The 16,374-nt window shown below is 40.2% G+C and overlaps 1 protein-coding gene across 1 annotated transcript; it reads right to left on the bottom strand.

Moving 5' to 3' along the window:
• NT5DC3 (5'-nucleotidase domain containing 3) lies at window positions 1–16,202 on the bottom strand. The gene is made up of 14 exons (XM_057384975.1): window positions 15,988–16,202; window positions 12,996–13,180; window positions 10,613–10,687; window positions 10,060–10,115; window positions 7,943–8,033; window positions 6,789–6,926; window positions 5,404–5,464; window positions 5,065–5,167; window positions 4,844–4,945; window positions 3,773–3,854; window positions 3,346–3,432; window positions 2,169–2,309; window positions 1,740–1,804; window positions 1–712 (listed from the first exon to the last, which is right to left on the bottom strand). Exons 1-14 carry the CDS (start codon window positions 16,163–16,165, stop codon window positions 451–453), a joined length of 1,626 nt encoding a protein of 541 aa, XP_057240958.1. The 5' UTR covers window positions 16,166–16,202; the 3' UTR covers window positions 1–450.
• Window positions 16,203–16,374: the final 172 nt, after the last annotated feature.

Raw genomic sequence — 16,374 nt, 5'->3', positions numbered from 1 at the left:
ACAGAAGGAAGAGCTCCAGAGGCTGAGCCCAGAGCAGCAGAGCAAGGACACTGCAACACCAACCCTTGGCTCTGAATTACTGACACTGGATTTAAGCTCTTCCATGCCCAAGATCCATTACAGACTCCAGCTAGAGTGCTGAAAAGGGCCAGAAGAGTTCAGTTTCCAATGGAAGTTTCCAATGACCAAAAACAACCACCCCAGAACACCAGCAGTCCTCCCCTGACGTGCCCTCCCTCCTGGCCCACTGCTGTTTTACCAGTCCATCATCTCTTCTGCATGCCACAGATCTGAGCAGGAGAGTTAAAAAACAGGTACAAAGGTTATGAGAATAAGTATGAAACACATATAAACCAAGGTAACAGGTTTCAGTGACTTAAATAAAACACAGGTACATTCCAAAAAAAACCAACAGATGTTCCGCCGTTCTAGAGAGGAGCCATTGAGTGTTTATTTGATCTGAACTGTCTCTTGTAGGAAAGGTATCCTGAATGTACCAGTGCACAGCTGGTCTGACCAGCCAGGAAGTTCATGCTGCAAAGGAGTCCTTCTTGGGTAAAATGTGTAATCRGGCTCGTAGTTGAGGAGGCAGCTGAGTGATGCCATATAAATATCGGCGAACCGGGAGAGGCGCCGCAGGAAATACGTGGGGTTCTCATCCGTTCTGAAAATGCTTCCAAACTGGGCGTTGAAGAAATTCCTGTTCATCTCCCTGTCCCCCAAAAAGAGAAYACCAAGAAAACCAAGTGAACAGATYTGCACACATCTCTTCASCAGCTSGCATCTGTAACCCRCAGCAAGCAGATCCTAAAACCTTCTCTATGCCTTATTGTCTTTTTGCTACACTTCAAAACACTAAAATGTGCCATTTAGGTTTTTTTTTTACCTCTTGCACATCTACAGCCCAGATCTAGAAATCAGTTATGAAGAAAAGCTTCACATTCTCCCACTAAACCCAGAGATAAGTTGCTTCTGGTACCAGAAAAATGAAATCTCAAGCCTCCTTTTCTAGAGATTCTGAAAAAAAGAATTTTGCCTTTATCTAAATCCTAATGATATCCAGTGTTCCAAAGATAAAAAACTCCTTGAGAAAAGGCAAAGATTTGGCTTAATGCACACAAAAAAAGGCTTAAAGACATCTTGGAATTAACTTCTGTCATTGACACTTGGCAGTGACTATTTTCATTTCGTTTATTGCCAGTTTATTCACACAGCCTGCATTTAGGGATTACTCCTTCATAATAATAGATTATTAAGATTTTCAGCCTTATTACCTGTCTTTGTGATAAATCCAATCTAGTGCAGAGCCCAGTTTCTATGTATTTGAAGATGTATTACCTATAATCTGAAGAAATCCTCTAAAAAACTTGCAGAAGTGACCTAAGTTTTGACACAGAGATACATTTTTAATTCCTGCAGAAGCYGTGCAATCAACTGTGGCAGATGAACATAAAGGGACAGAAAAATCCCAAAAAGAAGGGATTTGATATGATGTTACCTTTTCACACAGAAAAGTTACTGGGAACAKGAAAAAGGGTTCATATGTACAAACTGTCAGAGAGGAGAAGAGCTGTAGGACAGGTAGAATTTTGCTTTACAAAAACATGTTACAAGATCTGTAGCTACCAGGGAATATMAACCAGGGATGGAGACAAAATCCAAAGAAACCTGTGGAAGGCATTACAGAGAACCCTTGGCTGCCAAAACCTACTGCAAWTTCTTCATCTCCCATGCCTTACCTCATTTCCTTTCTTTCCTTCTTCCACTCTTCTAAAATCATTTGAGAATCAGGATCACGGTGAACCTGAAATGTAAAGTATGGATAACCTGTAATTAAGGGTAACTTTGCAAATAAGCCTTTTTCTATCAATAAACCCTTATCAGCTAACAGGACACAAGCAATGCTTCAGAGAGCCAACTTCAGTTCAGAAGTTACCCATGTGTATTTAGAACAACCAAAAGCAGGAATTGATYCAGGCTGACCAGTGGAGAAAGGGGATAATATTTTGAGAAAACTCCTATTAAYTAACCACACAAATAATTGCATTTGTCTACAGTCAAACACTTCAGCGAGCCCGAAAGCCCTTGCAACATCATTGTCCAGCATTTAGAAACTTGGCTGGATCCCTTTGGCTCTGGAGAGCTGATTACACACACACAGAACAAACCTGCATGTGCTCCAATAATCCTGTCAARGTTTGCAGCCAGGTCATGGTTTGAATGTATTTCTCTGTGTTCATGATTTTAATCTCCGATCGTAGCTCGGGAATAATCGCACCAGTGCGCCAGCCATGCTTCAGGGTCAAGTCCTRTTTACCAAGCATTACAAAATACAGTATTAGTCTTAATAAGAACTACTTGAAAGGAAAGAATTTTACTATTGTTTAACCCAAAGCAGCATTAATGTATTTGGTTTTTATGTGTGAAGTACAAAACAGTGAGACTCAACTGTGCCAATGGGCAATAGAATTTCATTTCAGATTAAGCTACAAATCCTGCATTTTTGAAGAGAGAGGGATGAAGAACGCACAAGCACTTGCAAACAAACRCTAATTCATTAGGTTTGAAACAAACAGCAGGAAGTTGCTCTGTAGATAGGAGCTCTGCTTCTGGAAGARCTGTGTGTGCTGGGTTTGTGCTGTTTACCCCCACTCCCAGCTGACAGRAGGCTCCAGTCAGGAGCCCCAGCTATTCCAGCTGTCCTCCTGGATGAGAAGMAAACACAAATCTTCTGTGGCTACTCTATATTTTGCAAACTATATCAACAATGATTTAAGTTAGCTTAGAAATTCCAGTCTAGAAACTGCCTGCGTAACTGAAGAGACTGAGACACATTTGAAAAAAAAAAAAAAAAAACCCTGAAGATTTTTTTGGATGCTGGTGAGATGAGTGGGAATACAATTTAGAGCAAGTTCTTGGGAAGAACATTTACAATTAATGACAGGAAGATTGTCTCCTGCATTAAAAACAGCCATCATCCARGTCAGGCATATCCCATACATTTGGGTATCTGTGGTTACTCTCTGTGACATCTGACACAAGCAGTATCTGGATCAGGAATACAAACTCACACATTCCTGACCACAGCTGGTAAACAACTTCAATGCTACAAGTCAGGTGGAAAATATGGTTGGCATTTTACAGCACCAGTGTTTTGCACTGCCAACAACAAAAAAAAAAAAAAAAACAAAAAAAAAAACCCCACCACAACAATATGGCTTAACTACCAAATTTTGTTGTATTTTTAGATCTCAAATGAAAGCATGCTACATGCTCCAGGGAGGGAGAGGAAAACCAACAAAAAGCCTCATCTTTTCTCTTATTTTGGGAACACAAAGTACTTACTGCCAAGTCACTGTATATGTGGTCACCAAAGTAGAGAACCTTAGAGCCCCTCCAGCCCGTAAGCTTCAGAAATTCATACAAGTTACCCTGCAGAAATAATGACATGGACATTGCAGCAGCRTGATTTGCACCTTCACAGGCATGAAAAACGAACTCAGAACACCACGAAAAATAGCACTAAAAATATTGTCATATCACAAGACGGGTCCTCAATTTATTTACCACAAATCCCAAATTTTGTGGGTGATTTCAGTGCACTTCAAGAAGCAAAGGCATACAGGGCCAACAAAGAATTTGTACAACTTCAGACATTAAATAACTCTCTTAAATAATCCATCTGCACTTTAGAATTCTTTAAATCCTAAGAAGCTTGGGATTCTAGGAAACAGGTATTAAATTTGTACAGAAAGAGTTTTTGAAAGCATACCTGTTTGTAAATCTGACCTTTCTGCAGCTTGTGAATCTTGTCCCAGAGCAAGACTCCCCTTTCATTCACTTTCCGGAATGGTCTAGAATGGAGACACAATTGTTATGCTGCTGTAGAAATTTTGTCACTTCTTAGAAAATTAAAAACTTCACATTAAAAATAGTCATCTCTCAAAAGGAAAAAAAAATCTCTCCCTAGCATTTGAATTTTGTAACAGAAAAAGCAAAACTCCAAAACTTCCAATCCAACCAGTGAAAAGCAAGGTCTCTCTCCAGTATAGCTATGACATTTAAAAATCCAGTTTGAGCACAACTGCTGAGAAGTGAGGCAGGGACCCCAAGCAGAATGAATCGTCTGCCACTAAGGAGAAGAGAAYATAAATGAAAAAAAATATAAGAATCTTGCCCAACACCTCATTTTGTACACCTGGACAAGTGAAAATGAGAGAGCACAGGACTGGGGCCAAGACATAGAGGGAGGTGGGATTATTTCCCCTTTATTTTTTGCATTTAATTTTAAGAAGAACTTTGCTCTATCTCATCCAAATCATAAGCACACATAAAGGAACAGGTCTTTTTCAAGTGTAAAAGTGGGGCACACACATTAGAACTGTGTTTACTTAATCACAGCTAGTCTAAATATTCCAGTCTGTCAGCCAGACAGGTACCTTTTAAATGTCATGTGTGGTAAAAAAAAAAAAAAAAAAAAAAAACCAGGAGCAATGAAAGACATTTACAGATAAGGGTCTGATTTGAAATGCATCAAAATTTCTCAGGTTTATTAGGAAAGAAGGACACTTCACCAACGTCCAAATAAGATCTTAAAAACAGCTTCTGTGACCCTAAGTCACTCAGTAGACCTGTGACAGCTCCTGGAACTTTCTTAGGTCAGAAATGGTAAATATTTAGACTTCAGCACTGGATGTTGCTGCACTTTGTAATGACTTTCCACAGGATTTTATCAAATATGATTTCATTTTACATTGCAGCCAAATGAAAGCATTTCATAACACACTCTGTAGCCTTATATGGAAGAGCTGCTCCAGTTGCTCTTTGCTGACTCAACACCCACCTTCGCTTATCGTTGAAAAAGTTTGGTTTTTCAGCCTGCACAATGACCACATCAAAGAGATCCCTCCAGTCCTTGCCAACGATGAACTTCATGCCTTTGTCCCTGAAAAGGATAGAGGGATATTAAAACCAAAGTGTAGCAACAGCTRTCTGTGCAATGAGTTACACAGGAGAACTCATCTTCCCCATCCTTTAGGAATTTAGAGCAAAGTGCTCACTTACACAAAGCTGCTGGGACTGTTTGTGATGAGAAACATCTTCTTGCCATGATCAGCCAGCTTTGCTAGCACTGCACGAGTTTGTTCAGCATAGCAGATGTATTTCTCTGCAAGGATTGGGTAAAAAACACGGCATTAATTGAGAAAGTTTTTCACAAGAATTTTCTCTGCTAACAACCAAGGGTTCAGAACACAAGTTTATACTTAAAGACACCTTTGRCAAGTGGGAATAACTCTTTCAAGTTTTAAAAATTTAGCATTTGTAATCTTAAATATGGAAGCCAGAAAAATCAGTACATTATCAGTAAATAAAGCTTTGATAGATTATATCATTAATACTTACCAATATCTGCTTCAATTGCTCTGTACATTATTCCTTTGATATGGACATCCCTGATTGAATCCTGCAAGGAAAGCAATGAGCAGCAAAGAACTTAACCTTTTTAAGTGAAACATTCGTGTTCACAGCATAGCAATAGAAATTTGTTTTTAAAACGACTCCTTTCTCAACACTTCCACATTTTACAGAAATGTCACGTGATGTTCAATATAATTATATAAGTCTCCACTAGATAAAGAATAAGTTTCCTCCAAGAAATTAATTAAATTAATTAAACTTTGGGAAGTACAAAACTGTAGAGCAGAGGGGCTGTTTGACATTAATGTGAGAGGTTGCTCAGAAGGGTGAAGTGGGGTGAAAGCCCTCTGCAGGAGCAGAGTCATCACAGATTTCCACTGACCTTTGGAGCAGAACACATTCCTTTCCCCTTGCAAAAAAAAAAAAAAAGAGCTGTACATCTGACAGATTTGAGATTACAATCACTCACAATGCCCTGATTATTTATGTAAGAAATTTATGAACAGATGAAAGAAGCTGAATGTTCAAACAAGGTATTTATAAGGCAMTCTGGAGGCATTTAACAGCTCTCCTGAGCCAGCTCTGCACCAGACAGCTTTGTTTAGAGCAGTGGTTCTGCCATTTTGGTATTTACATGGACTTAGTCCTCAAAATTGTCAAAAATACCATTACAGGGTTTCCAAAATGCTTGTAATGCTGAATGGTACAGAAATTTCTATACACATTTCAGCAGAAACCACAAGGACTGGCCTTCTGTATGTTACATAAACRTGACATAAAATGATCTTCTCTGCAGGATACACCCTGAGGAATCAGGAGGGTCAAATTACTCTAGACTGGTGCTGGAGTTTTTCTGGAGGAGGAAGAGAGCTAAACAGGCAAAATAGAGAGCTCAAAAGCACGAGATGTGAAATGATTGTACACTAGCCAAGATGCAGAGGCAGTAAAACTGAAAGCTCCAAACTGGAATGCCCTATAGATCCCTAAATTCCCTACAGCCTGTTATATTYCTGAGAAACATATTACTCCTGAAGGTTATATTCTTGTTAGAAAAAAGATGCATTCAACAACAATCAAAAGAATTTTTATCACCTTACAAGATCTTCCCTTCCCCCCCCATTCACCCTCAAACCTACAAAAAGAGCAAAGCCACAGAAAGTTAGCTTGCAAACGAATTTCAGTTGATTCTTTTCCAAGTTCTACCTTAATTTTATTGGTTTTTATGTTTTTATGGTTGCATACCCACAAACAAAACCTAAGGTGGGGTATTTCACCGAGGCTGACACAAGAGGTGGAAGCTTCCTGAAGTGTTCACAGAGAAGAAACAYAAATATACAAGTTAATCTAGATCTTCACAGCTTGACATCTACCTTGACATCTTTGTACAGATGAACAGGTTCGTAGTCTATGTTGTTTTTCAGAAAGTATTCATTCACACAAGAAAGGAGTGTCATTTCTGGCAAGGAAAATATATCCATGAATTGCTTCATTGTATTTCCTTGTGAGCTCTACAGTGGTGGGAAGAAAAGGCAAGAAAAACAAGTCAGGCATTTCTCAGATTAGAACACTTYCATTTGTTCAGTGTCAGCTTAGCTGCAGATATTCAGCTGTTGCCATCCCTATTCACTTTTCTTCAGATTCTTTTTCCACTGAGACCTTCAATAAAGTATCTCCAACACAAGTGTTGTGATTAATTCTTCAAATAAATCCAACTTGTTACTCCTAACAAARAGATTTTAAAAAACAAGGCAGCGCTCAGCTAAAAGTCAAGAAAAGGCCTTCACTAGAAGTCTGCACTTCTGCAAATAAGAGGATGCCAGTGATATTCACAACTGCTGCAGCCACCACATTCAGGAATTCTGAATTCAGCTCCTTAATGTAAGAACAAGTGCAGGAATGATAAAATGCTCCACATCACAAAGAAGGGCTTTTCATGTCAACACAGAATTAACATCTGGACATAAARAGGGTAAAATAAAGTCAGCTTTTTAGCAAAAAGTCAGCTTCATTCTTCATTTGGGAAAGAGAAAGAAACTGACCAGAGGGAAAAATCAACTTTCTTAACAAATTTTAGGATTTAACTTAGAAGTTTCATCTATTACCATTCATTTTTTGTCAAATCCTCTTACTGTCACTCTGCCAGTTTGCATGGAGGTGCTGCCTCCGTACATTTTCTTGCTGCAGCTAAGCCATCAGACCACCAGGAAAAAGTAAAGTGCCTGAACCAGATATGGTTCAYTTCCCAGCCTTTATCAGATTCTCTGGGGAGCACTGAGAAAGTCACTTGGTTTCCTTTGTTCCACTACTCTGTCTGTATGACAGAAGAAACTACAGCGAGCAGGAAAAAGAAGCCATTTGTCACTTTATAGGGCAAACTTCACACATCTAGCACTAAAGTCAATCAGATATTGAGAAAATATCACTGCTACTTATAATGAGAAGAAACACCACTACCCTCATGCCAACAAAAAAAAATAAAAAGAGAAAGAAACAACCAATTTTAAAGATCAATTTGTGGTTTTACCTTTCCATAAAAGTCACTCATTTGCTCTAAAGGGACGTGGGAGCCATCATACATTGCAATGACTTCTTCATCTGGAACAACACTGAGGCCTCTGGAAAACAACAATAGCTTTAGTGCAAAAGTCAGATTCAAATTTTCAAGTAATCACCAAAGTCTGACAGATTAACACTTAKATCTGGATCTTATTAAAATACTAATATRACACAAKAACACTTTTGTTTGTAAGTTAGAAYAGCATCTTTCCTTACCAAACAAGTAACATTTTAACAGGCTCAGGCACACAGAACACATTCCAATTTGAAGTCCTTTCTACTTTCTTATGGGAAAAAGGCTCATTAGTCTCCATTGAAACTATGCCTCAAGGGATTTTTTAAGAAGTAGGTAGAACTTCCATATTCTTAACACAAATTAATTCCTCACTCTGCTTTTTTTTTTCCATATAGCATTGATGATATGATAGTTTTTAAACCAGATAATTTTGCAGCATAACCTTGAAGATTCAGGAGAAAGAAAAGCATACACAACCTCTAACTAAATCAGAATTTATCTTAAACTGTATGAGCAGTAAAATTATGCTAAGGATGGCTGATAAGTAGTTAAAACATTAACAACAAATGGGAAAGAAGGACATGTTACTCCCCCTGGAGTTTATCAGCTRTTAAAAGAGTAAAGGCTTTAGTTTTGTTTAGAATGTCTACAGTATCAAGCATCTTGCTCTAAAGTATCTAAAAGACTGCAGGCATACAAACAGCCTCACCAGAGGCCACAGAAATGTTTAAAAAACACAAATGAATGYCAGACTAGCTGGCTTCTTATTCCCAAACCTACTTGTGGTGTTTTGCAGCCTTGTAAAACAGACCCTCCCTTTCTCAGCCTGACCAAGAGGAGTTGCCAGGCATTAAAATATAAATAAATTCATTCATAAGTTTGGAGTCCACCTTTGCAGTGGAGAGGCACAATACATGAACCTCCTCAGGGTTTCTGTGCTGGCASAGTCCCAGTTTAACCAGTTCCTTTGCTGCACTTGTCGATGCCACAGCAGCTGGGACAGCTCTGAGCTGCTGCTGGCAGCACTCCCTAAATTCAAGTCAGCCTTGTGCACAAACAGGGCAGAAAATGCTTGGGTTTTGTAACATGCARAGCTCAGCATCACCCACTGCACAGCAGCAAACACAAAGAAATGCCACCCAAATGTTCAACAGATCAAGAAAACCATCAGAATTGAGCAGGTACCTTCTGGCCTGCAGAGAGCTGTGCCAAGTGCTGCTGGAACACTGCTAGACAAAACACTCGTGCATCAGGAGCTACTTGAGCACAAATCAACAAATCAGAGGAAAATAGATATAAGAAAACCACACTGGACAGATGACTGCCCAGGCAAAGCTGTAGACTACTTTTATCACAGGACTCCCAGTCCTGACACAGCTCACAGTGAGCTGTAAAACCACACATCCTCTTGACATCAGCCTTCACAGCCTTCAGCCTCTTTTTCCCTTCCCTCATCCCTGTACAATTGTTTGGGGTAACAGCATGAAGGTGTGGTGAAAAACATCGTGTCCAGGTCATATTTTTGGCCCAAATTTGGCTGTTTTGTCCTCATGGTGGATGGAGGAAGACAGCTAAAAGTGCAACAGGATAAACCTGAGTAAAAGTCTTTTTGTCCAACGACTTTCAGAAAGGTGATCGGGCTTCTTGCTTAATTTAAAATCTGATACCGAGTATRGTGCAAGCTTGATTTGGTTGAAATRTATCCAATTCATGGATATATTTTCCTTGCCAGAAATGACACTCCTTTCTTGTGTGAATTCAAAAAGCTCTGTGTAAACACAGCAGCACCTCTCACGTGTCTCCACAGCCACACCAAAATCATGCTAACAGGCACTCAGTGACAATTATTGACATAGAAAGCAACAGCAGAGAAGCCATCAGTGTATTTTTAGATGTCTTTCAGCACAATTTAACAGCCAGAAAGCRAGTGAGTCAGCACTCCATGAGCTTGCCAATTGTGCCAGGGCTGAGCTGGGCAATCAGCAGATTTGTGTACACACACAGCTCCTCCCTGCCAGCCTGCACTGCTCCTTGCATTGTTGTTATAAAGAGAAAGTAACTTTACCCACCTGTAAACTGTTCCCAGCTGAATATAATGAAAAGCATCGATCTTCATTAATAATGCCTTGCAGGTTAAAAAAAAAAAAAAATAATGAAAAGCATCGATCTTCATTAATAATGCCTTGCAGGTTAAAAAAAAAAAAAAGAAGAAAATAACAGTTTTTATCACATCAACTATTAGACGTGAAATGACAAAAATCAAAGCCATTTTATCAACAACCTTTCTGCCTCAAGAACACCCAAGCACTCTCCCTTACACTTCCTTCATAGCTTTCAAAATACTTTTATCAATGACTTCTACCTAGCTTTATTCTATTGCACCCTAAGTTGCCTTTCTCCACCCACCATGAAGACAAAATACCCAAAACATTTTCTACTTCAAAGCTATTTTTAAAAAAAATACTTCATAATACTAACAAAGCTTGCTGTTGAAGACAAAAATATGAAATAAAATCCTTACATATCAAGGCAGAGTGAAAAGTTAGAAGGCTTAAAAGCTTTCTATTTTCTTTGGCTAGATTCTCAGCACTACATAACTCATACAAAGTTATTTATACATACCCGGTGCACATCATAATGAAGTCCTCTGATGGCAAAATTGGGATCATAATCATATTTTCTTATTTCTGCAGGATACTAAGAAAAAAGAGCAATGATTTTATTSTAAAACCATAATCCAAATGAATAAAAATTGTGGCTGCAGAGTTTTAGAAGTCTACATTTTCTATGCTTCTCCTTTGCTCTAATCATTTCAGAGAATTTTTGATAGACTGGTGAGATTGGCAGGAACACATGCACACAGTGCAAGACAAGTCAAACATTTTTCCTAATTCCAAGGTCATTGTTTTGCATCTAAGGCTATGCTGGTAGCTCAAATTGGACATCCAGGTACGCTTTGAATATTAGTCTCCTGTTCAAAAAAGTTAATATATTCTTACTACTTTCTTAATACATTTTAAAAATTCATTTAGAGATGCACATGAGCTGAATGTCTGTCATGTACTCTCTCCTCAGATTCTTTACACATCATGTAGGTAGTTCACACCATTATACACTGTGTAACATTTTTTCAGTACAAACCCATTTTCAGTCAACTGTAATTTTGTCATGCTTTAAGCACAGGTTGCCATGAAAAGAAACATTAGGTGCATGTCTCAAGCTRTGGGTTTTGTTCACTTGCTTCTGACTTTATCCAATTTCCTCATACCTGACTTGCTACTTTAATTTCCTAGAAAGTTGTATTTTCACATCCATGTTGGTACATATGAAAAAAAGACCGAACCTACCCTGACACACAAATCAAAGATTCCTTGCAAACCAGACAAAAAAATTAAATAAAAAAGACAAAAATGGGAAAACGGTATTGTTTGCTTACCCCACTTTTGAGTAGGGACAAATATAACAGGACTGAAACAGCTCCTGATAAAAAGGCACAAGGCCTGTGCACCAGAAAAAAATAAACCCAGGAGCAAGGGCTTACATAGAACACCTGCTGCCACCTCTGGGATTAGCATTAAAGTGATGTTTATTCTCTTGGACACACTTTGAAATTCCTTCCTTCCTACCCTGCATTTTGCAATTTTTGATGTATTACCTCACACTGCCAAGAGGAAAATTGGGCACCTTTTAGGCTGACTGTGACAGTCACATCATCTAGAGGGGCCTTTTTTCCTAATGGTAAAGGCAAAAAAAATAAGCAGCTACAGAGACAGCACCAGTAAGAGCTGTTGTCCCTCAGTAAATTCCAAAAGGAGACAATGCATTCCAATATGCTGTCTGGAAAAGTAATTACAGCTTTGTTTAGTTGAACTCAGGAGATTTGAACCGAGATAAACTGGAAAACTATCACTACCCAAATTCATTCAAATAGTAAAGGCAGACCACCATTTGAATTTTTGTCTGCAAGAGCTCACCTTGATTCCTACAGCAATATGGGTTTTTTCCAAGAACCAAGGAGCTTTAATAAAATGTATTTACACATCCTACAGAAACTGCTACCAAGACATGCCCAAATTGCAGGGGGATAAAGCTGTGTATGTTTGTAGCACCCATGAAGTTTTGTTTGCTCTTCCAAGGGTATTCATAGGTGTTTATTTATAGCTCCTAACCTTTAGATTCAAATAGGAAAGTAGAATAACACCACGCATTTGGATTCAGGTTGTGTAAAAATACACAAGCAGCTTTATTAAGATACTCCACGGAATTTTTTGTCTTTTATTTTCCTACAAGTCCTACAGTTTAATTAATTTTGCTTCTTTTAGCCCACTTTTTTTATTTTTTTTTTCAGTCTTTCTCCCAGCAAGGCCTTCAGGCTCCCAAATCACCCATGTTCCTCCCTCACTTCCTGACAGCACAYGGGAACTTTTCCCATCCCCAAACTAGACAACAAGCAGCTCCAAACTGCCTGGATGTCAAGTGGTCACAGATGCAAGGTTGGAGAGGCAGCAGGGCAGTGCCCTGAGCTGAAAAATTCCCTCTATCCAGGCTYTGCTTACTGCACATGCTGCTAAAATGCCAGGTACACACAGAGCAGCTCACAAGCACTCAAAGACCTGCTAAGAAATCCAGCTGAAAGTATTTCGTGTAGAAATCACTCATTGCACTCACAAAAAGGGATAAAACAGAGCCATGGTAATTTCTAAGCTTCTTATTTTTTAAAGTGACTCCAATAAAAGATGATCAGGARCAAACAACAAGCCACATGCCCACATTAAAGCATAAGGCAAATATAACTGTGCTCCTAAACAGAGTGTTCTCTGCTCAAAACTGCAGCTGAGAATAAACCAGRACTTCTGTTGTTCAGATGTAGCTGCTGTACAAAATGTGCTATCAGGGAGCCAAGATAGGACTAAGGCATGAAAAGATAATTTATRCCTCTGAGTCAAAAACTACTTATCATACCCATTATTCATAAATTTATTGTTATTCCATGGATTTTACTTACCCGATGCTCATTAATAAGAAGATCTCGAGCAGCATTGAAGATGAGCGTGTGCAGATGTTTTGAATAAAAGACTAAGGTGTAGTCATAATCAAAGCCATAAATTTCAATGTCTGACAGGCTCATTTCATTGTTTGAAAAAATAGCATCTGGATTCAGCATGTTACTCATAATTGAAGGAACCAGCTCTGTGAACGGGGAGAGAAAAAAAATATATACGAGCCTTGTTGTTTTATTTAAATAAAGACATAGAAATCCATCAGTAATTGCTAAATATGGATAAATTATCACTGAAACTATCAAACTAATTCACATTAACCAGCCAGTCCTTAACAATATGATGCTATTGAACACGCTGTCCCCCTAACTTGTCTTGGTGACCCCCAGTTTTTATTCAAAGCACACTTTTCTCTGCACCCCAAGTTGGAATAGAAGATGCATTTTGGCATCTTGCTTATCAGAGAACACCAGACATCATTTTTTGTTAACTTCATTAACATATTTATTAATTCTTTTGAAAATGAATTTGGAGTTACAGATTATTATTATTATTATTATTTTAATATTATTACTACTACTGCTCTAGGAGCCTTGTCTTCTCCTCCCATTACTGACCTCAGCTCCTGCCCCTGAAGCAGAACTGACATTGCTGTAATTTGACATTGTTTTAATTTTTGCTTCACCCGTTTCAAGGTTACCACATTATTCACTTACAACACCAACAAGCAAACTTTATGTGACTGTGTACATATTACACACACATTGCTATGCTTATTAACCTCCTAGAAAATCAGAAAACCAAAAATATTCTGCTTATTTTCCACACACACATACCCAGCAYGTGTAAACCACTTCCATTGTTGAGGGCATGTTTCTCTTGATATTTAATGGGAAGACCGTAATACATTAAGTAATTTTAGGAACAACACCAATGTCAATACTAAACATTAGGAGTGTTTTTATTACTTGTTTAGAAAACTTGGAAGAGCAACATTAGGAGGTTAAATGCTTCTCTCCTGGCAGTATAAAGCATGAGCATGTTTTCCTTCCTTCCCTTCTCATATATTATCTTTATACTCCAGACTTCCATACTAGTGGGAAAAAAAAAAAAAAAAAAGGGGGAAATAGTCATCTTTAAACTGTGCTTGGAAAGGTGAGTTTAAAGGGAATATGCTTTGTTTGGATACTTCTGTATAGATSTAAAAGAATTGATCAAGCTTCTCTGAGCACTTGAGCTCTGAGGACAGACCCCTACATGCTCCACTATCCAAACCATCTCAACAACGCCAGGAGGTATTGGGACTCCAGATGCAGATACCCAAGCCTTTCCATTTTTAAGAGAGGAAGAAAAGCAAATTTAATTTGCTGAGTTAATTCCAAACATCAGATAAAGCCYGGCAATGAAATCAAATGCAATTTGATATGCTATGATTAAGGCAAATACTCCTASTGTATGGAAAGGGCCATGGAGCATTCACTTAATTAGAAGTCATAAGCACAGTTTTTACTGAACGTCCAAAATCACGTTACAGCACCCATTTCTGTATTATGAAGTGTTTTTTTCAAATGTCAATTGTGCAGCTTGGTGAGTCAACACTTGTTTTAAAAATAAAGATATTTGTGTAGCTATATATAGATAAAAAGATACTTCAGCTGAAAAATAGCCTGACTAGTGGCTGTCTGAAAACAGACAGCATAAACAGTTGGCAGCTATTAGATATTCTGGCCAGCAGACAGCATCACAAGTGCTATAAACCTTGAGTCAAAAATCAGCAGAGTTTTGTCATCTCAACATCATAACTAACTGAAATAGCATACTTGTAATATAATAGTCTGAAATAYTCTAGAAGCAGTTGCTTCATCTTTCGCCAGCTCACTCACACCCACTGACCAAGTTATTTTCTCACAACATTATCCCACCTCAGCTCTTAAGTATTATYTGGGTGTGGTTTCGAACAAGAAAAAGTTAATTCCAAAAACAGGAAAAGAAAAAATAGATTCAAAATAAAAGGCATTTCCCTTCTTCCTATCCTTGATCTCATCCTCCAAAGCCCACAGAACTCTCTTGAGTTGCTAACATGACTTTCAATTTCACTTCTGAAGTGCTGACACTATTTTACACCCAAAAATGCTTTGTTTGCACCCAGCATTGTGAAGTGCCAGCTCACATCCAAGACTCCTAAGTGCAGGAAAACACAATAATTTCTTTTTCTAAAGGCAAAAYTCGCAATCTAAAGCATCATCCATTGCCACTACGGAACATGCTCTTCCACTTGTATTGTAGAACACATTCTGCCTCTTTTTCTTTCAGCTCTCAAAAAACACCACGTATTCAAGCAAGGATCATCTTGGTAATACTCTCCCCCATCGGARCAAGGGCAGAAGCAAGCAAGCATTTCTCCCGCAGATTTTTGCCTGGCTGGGATGAAGAACAGAGCTTCCCAGAGCCATGTATGTACCACGAGCATGGAACAACGAGCAAAACGAAAAAGTCATCCAAAACTTCGCAGCATTTCAACTTCTTGGAAGAGCCTACTATTTCAGAATAGTTGTGTATGTATACTAGTCATCAATGAGACAGCAAATCGAGAGGTTGGTTTCCTACATTTGCTTTTCTACGAGCAAAACACCCTCAAAGCCGCCGCTTTGCCCGGCCCAAGGCGCGCTGTGTCAAAGGCGCTCCCGCAGCGCCGCGGCCCCGGCCGGGCTGTCTGTCTGTCGGGCTGTCTGTCTGTCGGGCTGTGTGTCTGTCTATCTGTCGGGTTCAGCCGTCCCTCCGAGGTGAGGATGAAGGGGCAGCCGCCCGCACAGCCCGTTTTCCCCGCTGTCCGGCCTCACCGGGCTGAGGTGTCCCCGCTCTCCCGAGCACATGGAGGCGGGAGCCGGGCGGGCTCGGGGCTCTGAGGGACGGAGCCGCTCCCGCCCTCCSCACCCTCCCGCCGCCCCCACAGGCTTCGCCCTCGCTCCCCCGGCCCGCTGAGGGGACGCCGCTCACCCTTGGTGACCTTCTTGGCCTCCTTGTAGCGCGACCACAGGTAATTCTTCATGTCGGCCGCCGGCTGCTGCTGCTGCTGCTGCGGGGCCACGGTGCAGAGCGGAGCGGCCCCCGCGGCGGGCAGGACTCGGCCCGCCCGCCCCGCCGCCAGCAGCGAGCGCGCCGCCAGCGCTGCCATGCTCCGCTCCGCGCCCAGCCCGGCCCGGCCCCGCCGATCCGAGCACAGCCCCGCCGATCCGAGCACAGCCGCTCCGCCACCGCCGCCGCCTGAAGTCACTTCCTCGGGCCCCGCCCCGGGCAGGGAGGCGGGCCCGGCCCCGCGGCCGCAGGTACCGGCGGGAGGCAGGGCTTGGCCGCCGCGGAGCCTCGGCCCCGGCTCGCCTCAGC

Source organism: Malurus melanocephalus, unplaced genomic scaffold, assembly GCF_030028575.1.
Source record: "Malurus melanocephalus ecotype Western Australia unplaced genomic scaffold, MMel_1.1 scaffold_763, whole genome shotgun sequence".
Lineage (NCBI taxonomy): Eukaryota > Metazoa > Chordata > Aves > Passeriformes > Maluridae > Malurus > Malurus melanocephalus.
This window is presented reverse-complemented; position numbering and strand designations above follow the sequence as displayed.